The sequence below is a fragment of the Loxodonta africana genome, chromosome 19 (genome assembly GCF_030014295.1).
Source record: "Loxodonta africana isolate mLoxAfr1 chromosome 19, mLoxAfr1.hap2, whole genome shotgun sequence".
In the NCBI taxonomy this organism is placed as follows: Eukaryota; Metazoa; Chordata; class Mammalia; order Proboscidea; family Elephantidae; genus Loxodonta; species Loxodonta africana.
The window spans coordinates 32,533,206-32,551,592 of NC_087360.1; the positions used below are offsets into that span (position 1 = coordinate 32,533,206).

Below are 18,387 nucleotides of genomic sequence, written 5' to 3' on the forward strand. Positions count from 1 at the left end.
TTCACTGTATTGTGCCTAATAAAATATTCCAGAGTCAATAATGTACATTGATTACATTACTTTCTGGTACCACCTTTTGTTTTTCCTAGACTTTTTAATTGTTTCCTCTATCACATGTAATTTTTTTTTTCAACTTTCCTCCCAGCAGGTATTCTTGAGCCTCTTTTTTTTTCCCTGGAGAGCCTGGGCCTCTGCCTCCCAACTGGACCTGCAGCTCTCTAGGCCTGCTGCTCAGATGTCCCTTCACTCTGCCCTTAGGTTAAATCCAGTGTTTTTTGGAGCCCACATCTTTGTCTTCTTTAGTTTACTTCCTCATTGTGGTAGAACACAATTCTCAAGTAACTTTCAAACGAGGAGTGTGTGTGAGTAAACATTCTGAGTTCTTGCATGCCTCACAGTATCTTTATTTTACCGTCATCTGATTGCTGGTTTCACTCTGTTTCACGCCACTTCAAGGTTGAAGATAATTTCCCCTTGAATGTGGATTCCATCCCCTCACGTATTCTAGCAACCAATGCTGCTAATGAGAAGTCTGAACCATTTTGACTCTTGTTTCTTTATAAGTGACTGCCCACCCAAGAAGCTTGTAGAGTCTTTTATTCTCTGTGTTTCAGAATTTCATCGTGGTGGGTCAAGGGTCGGTCGTGTTTCCTGGATTGTGCTAGGTTCTTAGGTGAGCCCCTTTCAGTCTTTCAGCTTGGGAATGCTTTTGTTTTATTTCTTTGCTATTCCTCACACATGTACATCAGAATTGCTTATTCTTTCTTTCTAGGCTTCCTGGAATGATGCCCTTAAGTTTCCCATGTCTGTCTTCTTATCGATATTAAGGAAGCTTTTCTTGACTTTATCCTCTAGTCTTTGAGTGAAATTGTTACTTTTTGCAATCATTTTAATTTCTGTGAATGCTCCATAGTCTCTGGCTTTCCTTTTTCATAGCACCCTGTTGTTGGTTTAGGTATATAACAGTTTCCCAGACTTTTCTGAAGATACTAATGAGAGTTCATTTTAAGTTCTCTTTCATTCTAAGAATCATCTCTCGTTTCCCCAGGGTCATTTTGTCAGGTCACAGGTACTTCTCAACTATCTGGAGGTCCTGCATATCTAAGAAGGGGCTGTGGAACCTGACTGAGCTCTGGGTCTCTGCACAGCCTGCTGGCTGGAAGGCATTGCTGCATCATGGTGGGCGGGGAGCCGACTGTCTTAGTTACCTAGTGCTGCTATAACAGAAATGCCACAAGGGGATAGCTTTAACAAACAGCCTAGTAAGCAACCACCAGTCTAGTAAGCTAGAAGTCCGAATTCAGGGTGCCAGCTCCAGGGAAAGGTTTTCTCTCTCGGCTGGCTCTGGGGGAAGGTCCTTGTCATCAATCTTCCCCTGGTTTAGGAGCTTGTCAGCACAGGGACCCCAGGTCCAAAGGACGCACTCTGCTCCTGGCACTACTTTCTTGATGGTAGGAGGTCCCTCTGTCTCTGCTCACTTCTCTCTTTTATATCGCAAAAGAGATTGACTTAAGACACAACCTAATTTTGTATATTGAGTCCTGCCTCATTAACGTAGCTGCCGCTTTGCTAAATTGTTAGCATCTTAGGGATAGGATTTACAACATATAGGAAAATCACATCAGATGACAAAATGGTGGACAATCACACAACACTGGGGATTGTGTCCTAGCCAAAAAAAAAAAAAATTTTTTTTTTTTTTTTTAGCCAAGTTGACACATATTTTAGGGAGGCACAATTCAATCCATGACACCAACCATGACACTTAGGGACCCCTAACTGCTATGTGCAGAGACTTTGGTCAGGACTCTACATCTCCGCAGAGGGATCATTTCAATATATTCAGAGGAGAGCCCTCCTTTTTGGAAAGAAGGTTGAGAATCAGTCTGTTAGCCCTCACAAGCTCTCCTCTCCAGTGTTGCCCACTAGATGCCTTCCTTGGCCCTGCTGTGCAGGCCCTTCCCTCTCCTGTCTGCTGATGCCAGCACCCATTCCCACTTCTCATTCCATCACTATGGGTTTAAACTTTTTGTTTTTTCCTTCCTTTCATGTTAAGGGAACTCAGAAGGGAGAGAAGATACTTATCCCCAAACCGCCTTCCTCGACCAGAAACCAAGAATTTTATTTGTGACTTTGTGGCGTTTAACCAAGAGTCCGTGACAAGTATCTGCTCTTGTTGCAGGAGTAACCTGGACAAGCTCTACCATGGCCTGGAACTTGCCAAGAAGCAGCTGCGAGCCACCCAGCAGACCATCGCCAGCTGCCTCTGTACCAACCTTGTCATCTCTCAGGGGCCTTTCCTCTACTGCTCCCTCATGGAGGTTGGGCTCCCCAAATGTGTGAACACATAGGTGCCAGGCCTCACCTGCCGGCAGCCTTCTCCAGCCATCTCTGTGTCCCCCTTCCCCACCAGGGCACTCCGGACATCATGCTGTTCTCCAAGCCAGTGTCCCTGAGCCTGCTCAGCAGACACCTGCTCAAGTCCTTTGTGTGTTCGGTGAGTTCCCCTCTGGAGCTGGTGGTAGGGCGTCAGTGGGTACAGAAAGGTGGTTGCTTAGAGCAGGGCTCTGGACCAGGCATTAGAAACTGGCCTTAGGGCTACTGATGGCTGTTTGCTATCTGTGGAGTATAGGCAAACCCCTTACTTTTTCCTCAGTTGACCCCTAAGAACCTTTGGTCCACAAGCTCTAATTTTGTCCTTTGCTGTCCAAGTCACGGGCTAGGAGGGAGGTGATATGATAGGTCAGAGAAAGGAGGCTGGTTGTGCCACAGACCTGTTTCCCAGCACAAGTTTGTTTCCTGGGTTGACATACCTCACATCCTAACACCAGCTTTTGCATTTGGCCCAGAACATACCTCTAACTCAGCGGGCATCAGGCAGGGTCCTTGCCTCCCTAATGTGAGGCTCTTCCCTGGATGTGATCTTGGAAAGAAGGAACCCCACATATCCTATAATCAAAGTCCTACTCGCTTTCCATACAGTTTCCAAGGGGCGCCTGGTGGATTCGAACTGCCGACCTTTTGGTTAGCAGCTGTAGCTCTTAACCACTACACCACCAGGGTTTCCAGAACAAGGGGGGTTTACACTGGGTGCTACCTTAAAGAAAATGTATAACAGGAGGCTGAAATTATCTCGTGCTGCTGAAATGACCAATAAAATGATTGTTTGCTGTATGAAGACAAGCTGAAAGATGAACTATGGACACCATGAGCTTTCTGGGCCTATCTGCTGGCTTCGTATCTCAGCCTCCTAACTTACCAGCTGTATGAGGGAAGGCAGATTATTTGATCTCAGCTCTCATCTGTAAAATGGGGTGACATGATAGCCATATCACAGGATCCATTCATTTATCAAAAGGTCATTGAGCAAATGCCACCTGCCCAGCTATGTTGTAGTAGGGTGACTCGCTATCCTTTTTGCATCCTGGACCACCCCTCAGTCCTGGACAACCAGGTCAGCTGGTCACCTGCATTGTAGATGCTACAGATACAGCAAGGAAAGGGACGCTCCAAGTTTCCTTCTCTAGGGAGAGTGTGTGCTGGTGAGGGGACAGATGAGGGATGAGTGTGGCACGTGCCACAGGGAAGAAGGAGCAGGGTAAGGGAGAGGGAGCAGGTGGGGGCCGGTGTTCCTCACAGGGAGGGCCTCCTGAGGAAGGTGGCAGCTACGTCAAGACCCGCAGGAGGTGAGGGAGGGGACAGCAAGGGCAGAGCCCTTCAAGGAACAGCCGAGGGCAGTGGGGCTGGAGCCAGTGGCACAAAAGGAAGCTGGAGGAGATGGCATAAAGGTGGGGGTAGGCAGGTGAGGATGTGAGCATCTCCTCTGGTGAGAGGGAGTCCCTGCAGGCTTTGGGGGAAGGGAGTGGAGCGAGAAGGCTGCTGTGGCAGTGTCTGGGCGGGGTGGGGGAGGTGAATGTGCAGGCAGGGTCAGTGCTGGGCACATCAGAAAGTGGCACAGACAGAGGTTGCCAGCAGTAGTGCTGATGAGGGGGCAAGGGGATGAATTTGGGCCTTAGGCTGGAGCCAAGGTACAGCCTGAGTAGAAGATCCTCAGAGCTGCTGTTTCATGACAGTGAGGGAGCGGATCTGAGGAGCGTGGTGTCTCAGACCTATGGGTGGAGGCAGCTGCAGGCAGCTGATTGTGAGGCTCAGGGAGGTGTCAAAGTGGGGTCATCAGCACAAGCCTGCCGTGAACTAGAAAAGGATTCCTCTTCAAGACACCTGACTTCGCCTCAGGAAAGTGGCTGTGGCCACTGTCTTTGTTAGAGTAAGACACTGATCAGGCACCAGTTAGAAAAATCTCAAAAGAAAATGCACATCTAGTGTCTTTGGAAGGGCTACCCTTGCCTGGTGCCAGGTGGGGCACAGCATGGCCACTGCCTGCAGCCACTTGGTACCAACGTGGACAGAGTGAGAACTGGGTCTGAGCTCTGCAGCAGGAGCAACAAAGGCCAGCAGCTTCAGGGAGGAGAGGGTACAACAGGACCTTCACACTGGTGGTACCATTTGTAGGAGCAAGCCCTGTGGAAACAGCCTGCATTCACTGGTGGAAAGGAGGATTTCAGCAGGTGTGCCCCTGAGACTCCACTTGTGCCAGGAGGCATATGCCAGTGTGTCCATCGTGTGGCAGCTGGGACCACCCCAAGTGCCTCAGTACATGGTGGAATGTTCACAGGGTGAACACAACCCACAGCGTACAGGAATGGGCCGAAGACTCCTGGAGAAGTCTCAGCAGCACAGCAGTCAGAAAGGCAACCTTGGGGAGCGCTGGCACGGGAGTTCATTCAGGAAAATGCAAAACCAGGGCCCCAGTGTGAGAAATGGAGTACAATGGTTGACACAAAGCTCAGGGTGGGCAGCAGGGCCTCCAGACGCATGGTCATGTGCTATTAGAGTGTTTCTTCAAGAAATGTGTCTCGTATATTCATATAATCTGTAACCCACATTCGATTCCCAGCCGGTGCACCTTGTGTCTAACCACCACTCATCTGTCAGTGGAGGTTTGCATTGCTATGATGCTGAACAGGTTTCAGCAGAGCCTCCATCCTAAGATGGTTTCTTAGTTATCTAGTGCTGCTATAACAGATACACCACAAGTGGATGGCTTTAACAAACAAAAATTTATTCTCTCACAGTCCAGTAGGCTAGAAGTCTGAATTTAGGTCACCGGCTCCATGGAAAGGCCCTCTCTTTCTGTTGGCTCGGGAGGAAGGTCCCTGTCATCATCAGTCTTCCCTTGGTCTGGGAGCATCTCAGCACAGGAACCTCGGGTCCAAAGGACACACTCTGCTCCCAGGGCTGCTCTCCTGGTGGTATGGGGTCCCCCAGCTCTCTGCTTGCTTCCCTTTCCTTTATCTCTTGTGAAATAAAAGGTGGTACAGACCACAGCCTGGGGAAACTCTCTTTACATTAGATCAGGGATGTGGCCTGAGCAAGAGTGTTACATCCCACCCTAATTTTCTTTAACCACAGGCAGAGATTATGATTTATAACACATAGGAAAATCAAAAAATGGAGAACAACCAGACATGGTCTAGCCAAGTTAACATATATTTTGGGGGGACATAATTCAATCCATTATAGGTGGACTAGGAAGAAAGGCCTGGTGGTCTACTTCTGGAAAATTGGCCGATGAAACCCTGTGAATCAGAACGGTTCGATCTACCATCGATTATAGGAATGGCGCAGGAGCAGGCAGCATTTCATTCCACTGTGCATGGGGTCGCCACGAGTCAAGGTTGATTCACCAGCAGCTAACAGCATAGTCCTTACTAAGTACAAAGAAAGGTGTCTAGAGGTTATCAACTGTGCTGTCGTGGGTTAAATTGTGCCCCCCAAAGATATGTATCGACTTGGTTAGGCCATGATTCCCAGTATTCTGTGGTTGTCCTCCATTTTGTGATTGTAATTTTATGTTAAAGAAGATTAGAGTGGGATTGTAACACCACCCTTAACTCAGGTCACCTCCCTGATCCAGCATAAAGGGAGTTTCCCCAGGATGTGGCCTGCACCACCTTTAATCTCTCAAGAGATGAAAGGGAAGCAAGCAGAGAGCTGGGGACCTCATACCACCAAGAAAGCAGCACCAAGAGCAGAGTGCATCCTTCAGACCTAGGGTCCCTGTGCCTGAGAAGCTCCTCGACCCAGGGAAGACTGAGGACAAGCACCTTCCTCCAGAGCCGGCAGAGAGAGAAAGCCTTCCCCTGGAGCTGACACCCTGAATTTGGACTTATAACCTACTTTACTGTGAGAGAATAAATTTCTCTTTGTTAAAGCCATGTACTTGTGGTATTTCTGTTATAGCAGCACTAGATGACTAAGACATGTGCATATGAAATTTTCAAGACCATTATTAAGGTTTACACCTGTAGGTCATGTAAGAAATACACACCCAGAAGTGCCTCATCCCAGAATGACATAAAAAGTTACCAAGGAAAGTGGGACTCGTGTGCAGGCTGTGGCAACACTGTGACTGGGCCCTGCGAGCCCCTGCCCTCCCAGCGTGCGCCTGGCGTGGCAGGCTCTCAGTGTGGTGTTCTGTAGGGGTGCCGTGACTCACGGCTGTGCTTTGCCTCCCCAGACCAAGAATCGGCGCTGCAAGCTGCTACCTTTGGTGATGGCTGCCCCTCTGAGCGTGGAGCAGGGCACAGTGACCGTGGTGGGCATTCCCCCAGAGACTGACAGCTCGGACAGAAAGAAGTGAGCAGGCTTGTCCTCACAGGGGCCACTTGTGGGGAGGGGTGTTGCTGGCCGGTCTCTCAGCAGGGCCGAGCCAGCCTTTCCTGCCATCCTGCCAGGCTGTGAGGGCTGCAGGTTGGCCCTCGGTCCTTTCTTTGTCTTCACCTGGATTAAATGTTGGAATGTGTCCAGTTCACATTCCTACATTAGCGATGGGCATAGTGAACCCAGTCTTTGGATCAGCATCTGAAGTCTAGCCCTGAGCAGGACGCCCAGGGCTAACTGTGCCAGGGTCCAGCCTGCAGGGTTAAGGGGGCAGGTGTGCCCCACGACAGAAGGGAGGGACTGTCTTCATCACAGAGGGTGGGTGCTGGGCAGGGGGACAACGTGTGGCCATAAACGTGGCCCACATGGTGGCGAGACCACCCAAGATGTAGGTGGCTAGAGGCTATTGGAGCTGGTGACAGTGGCCAGGGAGAGACAGGCTGAGCAGGAGCCTACTGAAGGTGCCATGTGCCTCTCACGTGCTCCCCTGAAAGGTTTACCTCAGATCCTGGTAGCAGGTCATCAGGGACCTTGTTCTTACGAAGGTCCACAGAATAGCAGAGTGTGACCCTCCTAACGAGGGATTCTCCACTGGGCTCCAGATACTCAAGTTTGCTGGATTTGAACATGAGGCCCCTCGGTCTCCCTCATCCCAGCATAGTATAGGAGAGCACAGAAATGGGATGAATGGCTGTGCTCTGCCCTCTGAGCCACAGCAGGAGCAGACAAGACCTCAGAACCCCGAAGATGGGCTGTGCTGGCAATGAGATACAGGGGGCCCTGGCTCCCGTGCAGCCTTGGGCAGGACCCCTAGTCTCCTGGGGCCTCGATCCCTTCTAAGGAATGCAGTTAGCATTGAGAACCAGAGGAACTTCAGGTCAGATGCCCACAAGTCAGGCCTCCTCTGCAGGGCTCCTCCAGCGCAGATGGGCATGGTATCTGTCTTTGAAAACCCCTGTCAGTGATCACTTAGTCTCTTGTTTGAGCCTCACACTAAGCTTTGAGGTGAACAGGGAAATGTCTTCTGCTCCCCTTCACATACACACAGCTGGCATAAAGTGGGCTTCCCTTGCCGCCTGGAGACGGAGCGCACTGCTCACTGAGTCCCTAATTTCAGAACGTGCTGAGTGCATTTCAAAGTTCAGTCAGCAGAGCTCAAACATAAAAGGCAAATGGAGACCCTCCTGCTGACCAAGGCGTCCCGGATGTGCCCACAGCCCCTCCTGATGCCTGCCCTCCAGACCTCACCTCCCAAGGCCTCATGATTGTGGGAGCATCTGCAGAAGGCCGGCTCTCATGGTGCTGCTACTCTACTCAGGGAGAGGAAGTGCTGCAGTCGCCGACCCTGCACTGGGCTTGCTCTCACCTTAGCCAGTCCTCTGTTTACAGAGTTTAGAGGAACCAGCTTGTACTTGGTGGTTTCTGTCTTACTTCCTCACTGAGCGCCAGACTTTTGCTGTGTACGTTTGTAGGAAGGTGATTTGCAGTCATTAGGCTGCCTGTGAAGGGAGGTGACCACCTACCCAGCTAGCCTCCTGCTGTGGACTTCAGGTTGGCTCTGACTGTGACTGTCACAGCATTGCAGCAGTGGGTCTGGGCTATGCAGGCTCATCTTCTTTCTCTGGTGTCTTGTGCGATATTCTGGCCCTTCCCTAAACCCTTCAGAGCTGTCTTCTTCCACTTCTTCTGTGGCAGGGCTGGGTTTCCTCCTCACACCACCCAGACCTGGGCTGACCAGAGGCAAGGTCTGGGCCTTACTCTGATCCTCCAGGTCTCCTCCCTGCCACCGCCTCCTACCCTGCACTGCTGGAGAGCACAGATAGTAATCCCAGGGGCTGCTGCTCCACCACTGTTGTTGCTCTGAGAGGGCTTTGCCTCCCTGACTCGGTCAGTGCCCTGACCACAGTGTGCCCCAGGACTTCCCAAGACATGATCCTCAGGTGGACGCTGAGCTGTCTAGCACTCTGAGCTTGCTGATCCCATGGTCTGCGCCAGGGCAGTGTAGTGACCCAAGGGCCATCCATAGTCCATAGCACTCCTCGCCACGGTGGTGGTGTGGGCAGCGCTTGCCATTCCCAGTACTTGGTGGCCTCTTCCTGTGAGAACATTTATTCTAGAGTCTGAGTCAGTCCTAGGTCAGCTGTCATGAGTCTTTGACCTTCTATGTCTACATGGGCAGTTTAGAAGGAGGTTGGGAGAGGCAAGTATCTTTATAAGCCAGAAACTGGAAATGAGCTTTTTTAAGATAGTACTTTTGAAAGCTACACCACAGATCTTGGATCTCCAGGTGATCTGTGGTGAATCAGGAGGATCAGAGCTGGGAGGCTTCGTGCATGATCAGGGGCTCCTGTCCTGGGTTCCCATAGCTGCTACAGCTGCCTGTTTCTTCACTTCTGGTGGGTTTTATTGCTGTGCCAGGGTCGTGCTAGATAGCACTGACTGACATGCGACACCACGTGTAACTGATGTGTGATGGTGGATCCTTCCCCACGACACTCTCCCTCTGCTAGGACCCCTCTCCTATGGCCCCCCTGTGCCTCCCGTCTGACTCTCCACCAGCCTGTGCCCTCTTGTCAGTGTGGGCTGGTTGCATCCTGGGACCTCCTGCCCCCTGCCCTCCTAGGCTGCCTTCCAGTGTCACAGCCTGAGCCTTGCAGGCTACCCCTAGTCCCTACCCACTGTGGCCTGGGTCTTATCTGAGACACCTGAGCTCATCACATCTGTAGGCTGCCTGGCCAGCCCCTCTGGCCCCTCGGTCTCTGTGCTTGCCCTGTACACCACACAGTGCCAGGCATGTGGAAAACTACACAGTCAGTCAGGGTTGTACAGGTGAAGGCCCCCCACGGGACAGATGCTCACACCTGACTGACTATGGCCAAGGGACACGGGTGCCAGGGGATCTGCACAGGGTGGCTCAGATGGGGAAGAGCCATGGGAGTGCGCATGGAGGGAGCATGAGATGAGTGGCCATAGGACAGTTGGGGGGCCCGAAACCCAGCCAGGGGCCCTCATAGCTAACACGGGGCCCAAGGACTGGGTACAGGGAGAGCGAGGACGGAGATGGCAGCTTCGGCCATCCAGTGGTAGGAGAGGCCCTTAGAGAAAGGGGCCCAGGAAGAAGGGCAGTGCAGACAGGGGCAAAGCTGGTGGCGGGGGTGGGGGTAGCTGGAGGAGTCTGGGGCTGAGGGTGGCAGGAAGGGGCATTACAGGTGGGCTGGCACCCAATGTGTGCCTCCTGTACCGGCAGCTTTTTTGGGAGGGCATTTGAGAAGGCTGCAGAGAGTACCAGCTCCCGGACACTGCACAACCACTTCGACCTGTCTGGTAAGAGTCCCCCCACCTCCCACCACCACCGCCACTGTGGCCACACCTCCCTTGCCTGCCCCTCCGAGGCCAGTGCTGACCTCAGATCCAGGGGGCACCTGAGGAGCCCTGGCATACCGTTCCCTCCCCCCGGGCCTGGTTCCCCCTTATAATCCAGTCCCTTCAAGAACCTTACTTCACTAACGCGACTGGACAATCCCACGGTCCCTCCTGTCCCCCAGCTTCACAGATCAGGGCCATTTCCTGCTTCTGCAGTGGATAAAACAGCAAGGCCTGTGGCAACCAAGGACACCCACTGCATGACTGCTGCCACTGCACACCAGGAGCTGCATCTTGTTGGGAAGGCTCCTGCCTCCAGCTCCAGCGGGATCAGATGGCATAGTAGCCACGAGGACAGTGCAGTCCCCTGTGTGCCAGCTTAGCACTCACCACCTGCATTTTGGATGAGAAAATCATACCCAGAGATTGGGCGCATCCTGCCCCACCCCACCCATCTTGTCCCCGGCATTGGACGATGGTTCATTTTTTGCCGTATTTGCCTTTTTATTTTTCCTGGAGGAATTTAAAGTAAAACAGACATTGGACCCTTCACGCCTAAATGCTTCTGCCTGTACCTGTCCCAAAGGGCATTTCCTGCAGCATCACCACCTAGTTCCTTCACAATACTGATTACTCTCGTCACAGACCAGGCTTTGTTCAAGCTGTCTCAGTCATCTTAGAGCTGGTTTGCCCCCTCCAGGTCAGGTCACGGCTTTGGTACTATGCTAAGGCATATACCCTTGAGCATCCCCCCCGCCTCATTTCACGCCCTTGATGTGTGATGAGGCTGACATCCCGCCTTCTCTACATGGGCAGCATTTGTGGACGGAAAGCTGCTTGGTCTCCAGTGTGTGGAGAACAGGGCCAGCGGAGGATGCAGAGGGGCCGTGGCCAGCACCCACCTGGACACGTTGGGCCTGGGGCTCTTGGAGCTGTGGTTACAGCACTGATGGCGGTGGGGCCAGGCAAGCCCCTCTTTCCGGGTCCCAGCTTTGCCCTGTTTGATGAGGGCCCACATGATAGCCCTCAGAGCCAGGGGCAATGAATCCATGTCCCTTTCTACTATTGAGGACCTTGAAGCTGGGGAACTGGCAAGAGCGGGCTACAGGCTGACCCTTCCCCCTCCGGGCTCCCCCACAGCCCACTGTGAGGCAGGGTTATGTGCGGGCAGTGCAGGATGGTCCATCTCTGTCCAGATCTGCAACATTCTGAGTTGTCACATCCTCCGAGTCCCCTTCAGCAGTTGGCAATGCTGACACCCAGGTACCCGGAGAGTCCTTCTCACAGACCACAGCTCCAGCGGTTTCTGAGCACTATACACAGTGGGATGAGGAAATGTAATTGAGTCCGGGATACCGCAGGCCAGGACAGCCTGGTACATTCCGGAGTGTGGCAAAGTGTTGTTCCCTCTGGAGATGGTCAGTGAGAGGGAGTTCACATGCCCTAAACTGTACTTCTCACTTCGCATTCACTCCCGTCCCCACGCCCCTACACCGCCACCCTCCCACCTGACAAGATGTTTTTCTTTCATTACTGCAGTAATTGAACTGAAAGCAGAGGACCGGAGCAAGTTTCTGGATGCACTTGTTTCTCTCCTGTCCTGAGGGTGAGTTGTGTGGGGGGAGTTGCTGGCCAGGTCCATGTGGGGGGTCCTCAGAGACAGCCCTGCCCATCTGAGCCAGTTCCCTGTTCCTCCCTCGAGTGAGGCTTCGACTCAGCTCTCAGACCAAAGTGGGGCTTGCCAGGAGATTTTCCCAACACTGTCTGTCCCTGGCTGCCCACAGTGACACAGTGGCACATTTTTGAAGGAACTAATTTCATTAAGCTCCTGTGATCCCTTTGGAAAGAGCTGGCATCTTATCCTCTCCTGCCACACCATGGGGGCTGGGCACAGGCGTGTGCATGCGTGAGACACACAGACTTCCTGGCACTGCCAAGAGCAGAGGCCACCCGTGAGCCCTCCTCTCCCTCATGGTCACCTGCAGGAGGCACCAGAACCTTCCTGCCGCCAGCAGCCTTCACGCCAGGCCCTGGACTAGAGTCCACAGAGGCATACTGGGAAAGCAGCCCAGCTGAGGGTGACAAGAGTCAGCTCTGAAGGCACCTCCCCAGTGTGCACTTCCAAAGGCTCCATTGCCAGTCACCGACAGTGGGGCTGGGACCCGGGATGCCCCACATGCCCCCTCTTTCTTGGGCATCTTCCCTTCCACCCGGGAAGTAGGCCAGAGCTGATGTGGCATGGGTCTGCTGTGTTTTGGTGTCACCGCCCCTCAGCCCAGGTCCCCACACACAGTGGACACACCTCCAGGGCACAGTGACATACAACTCTTATCAGGTGGGGTAGCACTGACATCAGGGTCCCCTCATGTTGGGCCCAGGGCCCTCCTGCTCCCCCTTTCACCCGTAGTAAGCTAGAAGCTGTGGGACCAGGTACCCATTCTCCTGTGGGGGCTGGAGTGGGCTCGTCTGAGAAAGGCATGATGACCTCAGGGACCTACAGCCCCTCTCAGGGTGGCCTGGGGTACACAGACCATGTGTCAGGGAAGGGGCTCTAAGTCAGACCTTTGGGTCTGCAGCAAGGTCTCTTAGCTCATCCGCAGTGTGGCCTTGGGCCGTACTTAGCTCTCTGAGCCTGTTTCCTCCTCTGAAAATAAGGTGAACACCCTGGCTAGATAAGGAGTGTCCAGACCAGCTCTAACCTGGGGCCTGACGCAGTCACTGCTCCTTGGGGCAAGGACGGAGGTTCTGCTGAGCACCTTTTTAGGGTTACAACCTAAACCTAAGGTTACAGGTGGAGGATCTCAGGCAGCAGAGCTTTGTCTGAGGCCGTTCGGCCCCTGCAGTCTGCTCAGCGATACAGCAGGTGCTGCTGGGTGTCCCGCCACTAAGTTAAGGACCAGGTGGGACGAGAAGCAGTGTTCAGGGGGACAGGGAGGGTAAGATGCTCCAGGCAAGAGGAGGAGTGCATGCAAGGGATGTGGACCCGAGAGCCGGCACGTGGGGAACGAGGGCACACCTGGGGCTGGGGTGCAGAGGGACAAACAGATGGCAGGTCAGCAGGTGAGAAGGAGGCGCTTCCCCGTGCTGCACAGTGTTGGAGTTCTTCAGTGGGACAGAACCTGGGCCTGGGCAGGGTGCCCTCCAGGGATGCCCAGTGCCCTTGAAGTCCTGGGGTGGCACCTTGCCTATAGACACCCACCCCTCACCCCCCACGATGGGTTGTGGTGACTCCACGGCCACCTCAGGACCAGGGTATCCGCCCAGCATGCCAGAGGGCAGGGCTGGGCGCTTCATGTGTTTAATTGGGGGAGACATGAAAAATTGTTTGAAATTTCTTTTTTTTCCCCTTTATTTTTCAAGGTGTGCTTTCTTCAGAAATGACCTCCTCCTCCTCCTTATTTATGTTCACTGCTTTTATTTAGACTGTAAATTATGGGCATAGTTTGAGACGTAGGGAGAATTTGTTTTTCATGGAATAAAATGTTATTTTATGTTCTAATCATCCTCCTCAGCCCCAGCCACCGGGCCAGCCTATGGGTCGGCCCTGGGCTCTGTGGGCCCAGAGGAGTGGGATCCTGTGCCCCCGGGCATCTCCCATCTGGCAGAGGTAGGGCCCTCCTGCTCAGCCCCATAAACAAGTCTTCCACCCTGTCCTCAGACTCCTTGCAGGGCAGTTCCAGAAGCCAGGCCCTCAGCACCACTGCCTAGTGGTACCCAGAGAGGACAGGCTCTGTCCTCCCACTCTCCCTCCACTTCCTCCCCGGCCACCCACTTCCCCAAGCAGACCTGAGCTGGCCACCCAACAGCCTTCCTCCACCATGCAGCCCTGTCCGAGTGCCCCTCCCACCCTCCTGGGATAGCTGTGTGCCCCCACGCCAAGTGTGTGGGCAGGTTTGGCTTCTCTGCACTTTAGTGGGATGGGGGGGAGTAGCAGCAAGGGCCTTAAACTGGGATAAGCCAGACTGGTTGAGAGGGTCACAGGCAGTCCAGGAGGCACCGTGCGCCTCCCACCTCCCGAGGCCCCAAGGTCAGCATCACCCACATCCTGGTCACAGAAGGTTTGAACTGGACGGGACTTCAGTCAGCTCCATCATTTTCAGAGCAGTGGGGCTTGCGCAGTCCAGAGCCTTGAGGCCAGCTGGCCTGCCCTCTCCCCACCTGGCCCCTGAGCACCTGTGAGTGTTGAGGGGGATCCAGAGGCGAGGAGGATGCTGCTCCTCCTCCTCCAGGGTGGAGAGAGCAAGAGCCGTTCTGCCCTCATTTGGGTTGAGGCAGTCTGGTGGCTGCGGCCTGGAGGTGCAGGTGCAGGGGAAGCAGGCAGGCTGGGGGGAGAGCGCCAGTGAGGCCCTGGGCTGTGTGGGGCGGCCGTGTTAGGCTTTAAGTGGGTAGGGAGAGCATGGGCACAGGTGTAGGGAAGAGCCCAGAAAGAGTGGCCTAGTGTGAGGACATAGGTGGGTGGGGCTGAGTCTCACCTGTCCCCACACCTGAGCTTCAGTGTGGCCCTTCAGAAGGGCAGTGGCCTCAGTGGAGTTGAACCCAGCTCCCTTCCCCTGACCTCTGGCGGTACCCCAACCACAAGTGGAGGTTTTCCATGGCCCTTCCTGGCATGGGTCTGGCTGGCAGCAGCCTGGCTCTCCAGGGCCCTCAAGCCACCCACCTGGCCACTTGGGAAAGCTCAGAAGCTATGCCACTGCCCTCAGGAATCAGAGCTGTGCCTGGGGACTGAGGAGAGCAAGGGCATGTTGTGCCCTAGGGAAAGGCTTGTGTGGGTTGCAGCCCCACCTGGGCAACCTCCAGGCCTGGTTCCTCAGCCAAGCACCCTATCCTAGCGCTGCCCCTGCCAGGGGCCAGATGTAGCCACGTGAGCACCTTGAATGCAGAGTTGCAGCTCCAGGGTCATACATTCCCAGGCTTGAGACTGTTTTTGGTCACTGCATCGTGTCCCATTGTAGGGACCAAGGCCATCAGAAAGTTCAGCCTCCATGGACAGCTGACCCATTGGCTTCATTCTGACTCCCAGGAATCTGCCACACCATTCACAGAGGCTGCTCCCACCCCCCTCTGAGCCCTTCCCTACCACGAGGAACCTGGCCAGGCCTGGGAGACTCCTTGCCACTGGACGCAGCCCAGGCGCTTCTTGGCAGGGCCCTGAGGCCAGCCAGGCCTGGGAGTGGGTGCCAAGCCTTCCCACTGCGCTAGCCTTTTGGGGAAAGGTAAAAATGCGAGCTGTAGTAACTATTCTTCAAGATAGTTCTGGCTTGCCCTGTCCTCCTGGGACACCACCCCCAGGTACCCAGCCGGGACCAGTGCTGGCTGCCCACAGGAGGGAGATCACACAGGGTGCTCCAAGAGGGGCTGGCACAGAGGTCTGCTGGCCAGTCTGGGTTAGCACCAGGCCAGCAGGGTGGGCACAGGCCGGCCCTGCACAGAGCTGTGCCATGACTGGCAGACGATCCCAGAACGACCAGGCTGGAGCCAAGCTGATGGACCCTCTGGACAACCGGCAGCCAGTGCCTCCTCCCCATGGCACCGTGATTGTCAACCTGCCACTGAGTTCTGTGGAACCCGCAAATCCAGGTGTCGCCCCTGTGCCCACCCCTCCCTGCAGAAAAGGCCCTAGTCCAGTGTTGTCTGTGGCCCACTTTACAGGATCCAGAGAAGGTGGAAAACGTGATGCTAGGGCCCAGCCCCTTCTGGGCAAAATCAGTAAGTAGTCTGGCTGCCCACTCTCAGCACCTCCTACCTCCTGAGACCTCCCACCCCACTGGCCACCATGTACTCTGCTGGGAGGCTGCTTCACTTTCCCTGCCTGACCCCTGGGGTTATGACTCAGCAGTAGCTGTTCTGACTGCAGATCTCATCCTGGCTTGAAATGGCTGTAGGAGGCCCTGTATCCCCCACCTGGTAGCAGCAGGAAGGTGACAGGGTGGTGGGGAGGGCCAGGGATGAGGCCATTGGACTTGGCCCAAGGGGCCAGCTCAGGGAGCCTTCAGGGAGGAGTTGGTGGGTGGATGGGTGAGTGGGGGCTCCTGGGGCACAGGCGATGACTGGACAGAGGACAGGACACAAGGTGGAGGATATTCAAACCATTTAGTAAGCAGATTCTTCCTCCCTCCAAACTGCGGGGAAGACAGCTCCAGCCCTGCACTTAGGCTTGGTGACCGCAAGCCTCACTGGGAAGCTGCTGGGGTAAGGCAGGAGGTCCAGGCCAAGTCTCTTGGTCCCCCTAGCTGAGGCCCCATTGATGGAGTAAAGGCCGCTGCGCACGCCCCTCGGCAGGACCCAGCCCATCAGGCTGCCAGCCCTGGTCTGTCCAATGCCGCTCTGAAATCAGCAGCAGCCGCTGAGAAGGAAGGCAGCGTCCAAGACCCGTAGGGTCAGAGGAAAGCAGCATCTTCAATCTTGTGTCCTTGCGGCCTATGGAACCCGGGCCCCACCCACATAGGAGCCAGAGCTGGGCACAGAAGAGAAAACCAGTTCTCACACATGCGTGTAGTCGGCTCAGGGCGCCGACGGGCTGCGGGCCGGGTAGGGGCCATTCGTGGGCCGTGGCTGAGCGCTGCGTGAAGCCTGTACCTGCGCGGCCCAGCGCAGGCCGCCTCCGGTGCGCAGCGTCCTTAGACGTAGTTCTTCTTGTCGTAGTCGCCGCCAGCCGTGGATCGCCGCGGCACAGAGTACTTGACCGGGAAGCTAAGGTCTGGGCGGCCGGCGCAAGCCCAGGCACCGCAGCACACGAGGCCACCACCGCACATGAGCAGCGCCGAGGCTGCCCAGCCGATGTACAGCGCCGCGCCTAGATCATATTTCTTGGACACTGGGACGGCTGGGTCGTAGAACTCACGCACCACGATGTTGGCGAACCAGCAGAGCGGCACGAGGGCCAGCAGCCCGCAAAGCGCGTAGATGGAGCCGCCGGTGAGGGCCAAGCGCGCCTTGGCCGGTCCCGGGGCCACGCAGGTGGTGCACTGCGCGCCCGCCAGGGTCACGAAGAGCGCGACAAGCGCCAGCAGCACGGCCCCCACGGTGAGCGCGCGAGCCGCCTGTACCTCGGCGCTCAGTGCCAGCACCGAGTCGTACACCTTACACTGCATGTGCCCCGTGCTCTGCACCACGCACGACATCCACAACCCTTTCCAGGTGGTCTGTGCCGTCACGATGTTGTGGTCCAGGAAGGCAGTCACCTGCCACATGGGCAGTCCGCACGCCAGGATCAGGCCCACCCAGCCCAAAAGGCACAGCACTAGACCCAGGATTTCCAGCCCTGCGGACCCCATGGCTGGAGAGACACGCGCCCGACGGCCCCAGTGCCTCTGCGCCCGCGCGCCCGGCTCTTGGCCCGCTGCGCCGCTAGGTTTAGCGGCCGCGCCGCACCGCCTCGGGTCTGCTGGTGCGGCCAGGGGCTCCCCATTTGAAGGCTCGGGGGCGGACTCTGCCCTCGGGGCTCGGCCCCCGGCCCCAAGGAGCCAATCCGCGAGGGGGCGGTCGCTCCACAACCAATTACAGGCCCCGGGCAGTTGGCGTCAGGGAAACAACGGCGCACAGGGGAGGGGTGGTTGGTGCCCGCGAGCCACTCCCAGGCCGGCCACCGCCTTTGGGCCCCTAGCCCTCAGCTGTCCGAGTCTCGGCCGCGCGCGCACTGCAGGCAACCTCCCTACATGTCCCGTGTCACTTCAGGAACTGCACGACCCTGAGCCTGTGCCACAACGCCGTCTCCAGCCAAGCCTCCGCTTCTGGCTCTCTGAAATGGGCTGGTGGTCCCCGCCACCCCAGCCAGCTTCGCTCAGGCCTCTCTTCTCTGGGCCAAGGCCTGCGGGAGCCACCCCATCTCACAGTGCCCGTCCGCATAGAGCCCTGTGGGGGGGCTCGTGGCCCCTTTTCCCAGATTAGACAGCACAGCTCTGCCTGTTGCTCCAGGAAGCCTGTCCTAAGTCCAGTCCCACCGCCCAGGTTCTCCTCCTCGCTCTCACTGCCCGGTGACTCAGGGTCCTCGCACTGCCCTCCAAGCCTTGCCAGGCAGGGTGCCAGGCAGGCCCAGGGTCCTGGCCTCCTCATCAAGGTTCTGCCAAGCGCCACCGCCCACCTGACTCACTACTTCCCTGGGAGCAGAGGTCCCAGCACCAAAGGGGGTGGGGTGGGCATAGGGGCCTTGCCACTCATTAGCGATGCTCAGCCTGCCCTGCGTGGGGCTTCTCAGGCCTCGGAACTTATGCACTGGCTGCTTGTCTTCTTGTGATGGCACCCATCCCGGATCTTTTGAGGACCCACACAGGGGACAGCACTTCAGGAAGTCCCCAGTATTCC

At 55.6% G+C, this 18,387-nt stretch overlaps 2 protein-coding genes across 2 annotated transcripts in view; one reads left to right on the forward strand and one right to left on the reverse strand.

The window, feature by feature from the left end:
- The window catches only part of CDC45 (cell division cycle 45), a 36,681-nt gene extending 23,096 nt beyond the window's left edge, over nt 1-13,585 (forward strand). The window contains exons 14-19 of the mRNA XM_064272543.1: nt 2,183-2,321; nt 2,414-2,497; nt 6,581-6,699; nt 9,971-10,047; nt 11,626-11,692; nt 13,447-13,585. Of these exons, the coding sequence (XP_064128613.1) occupies nt 2,183-2,321; nt 2,414-2,497; nt 6,581-6,699; nt 9,971-10,047; nt 11,626-11,690 (484 nt within the window). The 3' untranslated portion in view covers nt 11,691-11,692; nt 13,447-13,585. The remainder of the gene's footprint in view (nt 1-2,182; nt 2,322-2,413; nt 2,498-6,580; nt 6,700-9,970; nt 10,048-11,625; nt 11,693-13,446) is intronic.
- CLDN5 (claudin 5) lies at nt 9,610-17,434 on the reverse strand. Its single transcript, XM_023559305.2, has one exon. The coding sequence runs from the start codon at nt 17,358-17,360 to the stop codon at nt 16,704-16,706; it is 657 nt and encodes a 218-aa protein (XP_023415073.1). The 5' UTR covers nt 17,361-17,434; the 3' UTR covers nt 9,610-16,703.
- Between the last annotated feature and the right edge of the window lie 953 nt (nt 17,435-18,387).

What these genes read in the sequence shown, in the direction of transcription:
- CLDN5 (XM_023559305.2), bottom strand. Translation starts at nt 17,360, where the DNA reads ATGGGGTCCGCAGGGCTGGAAATCCTGGGTCTAGTGCTGTGCCTTTTG.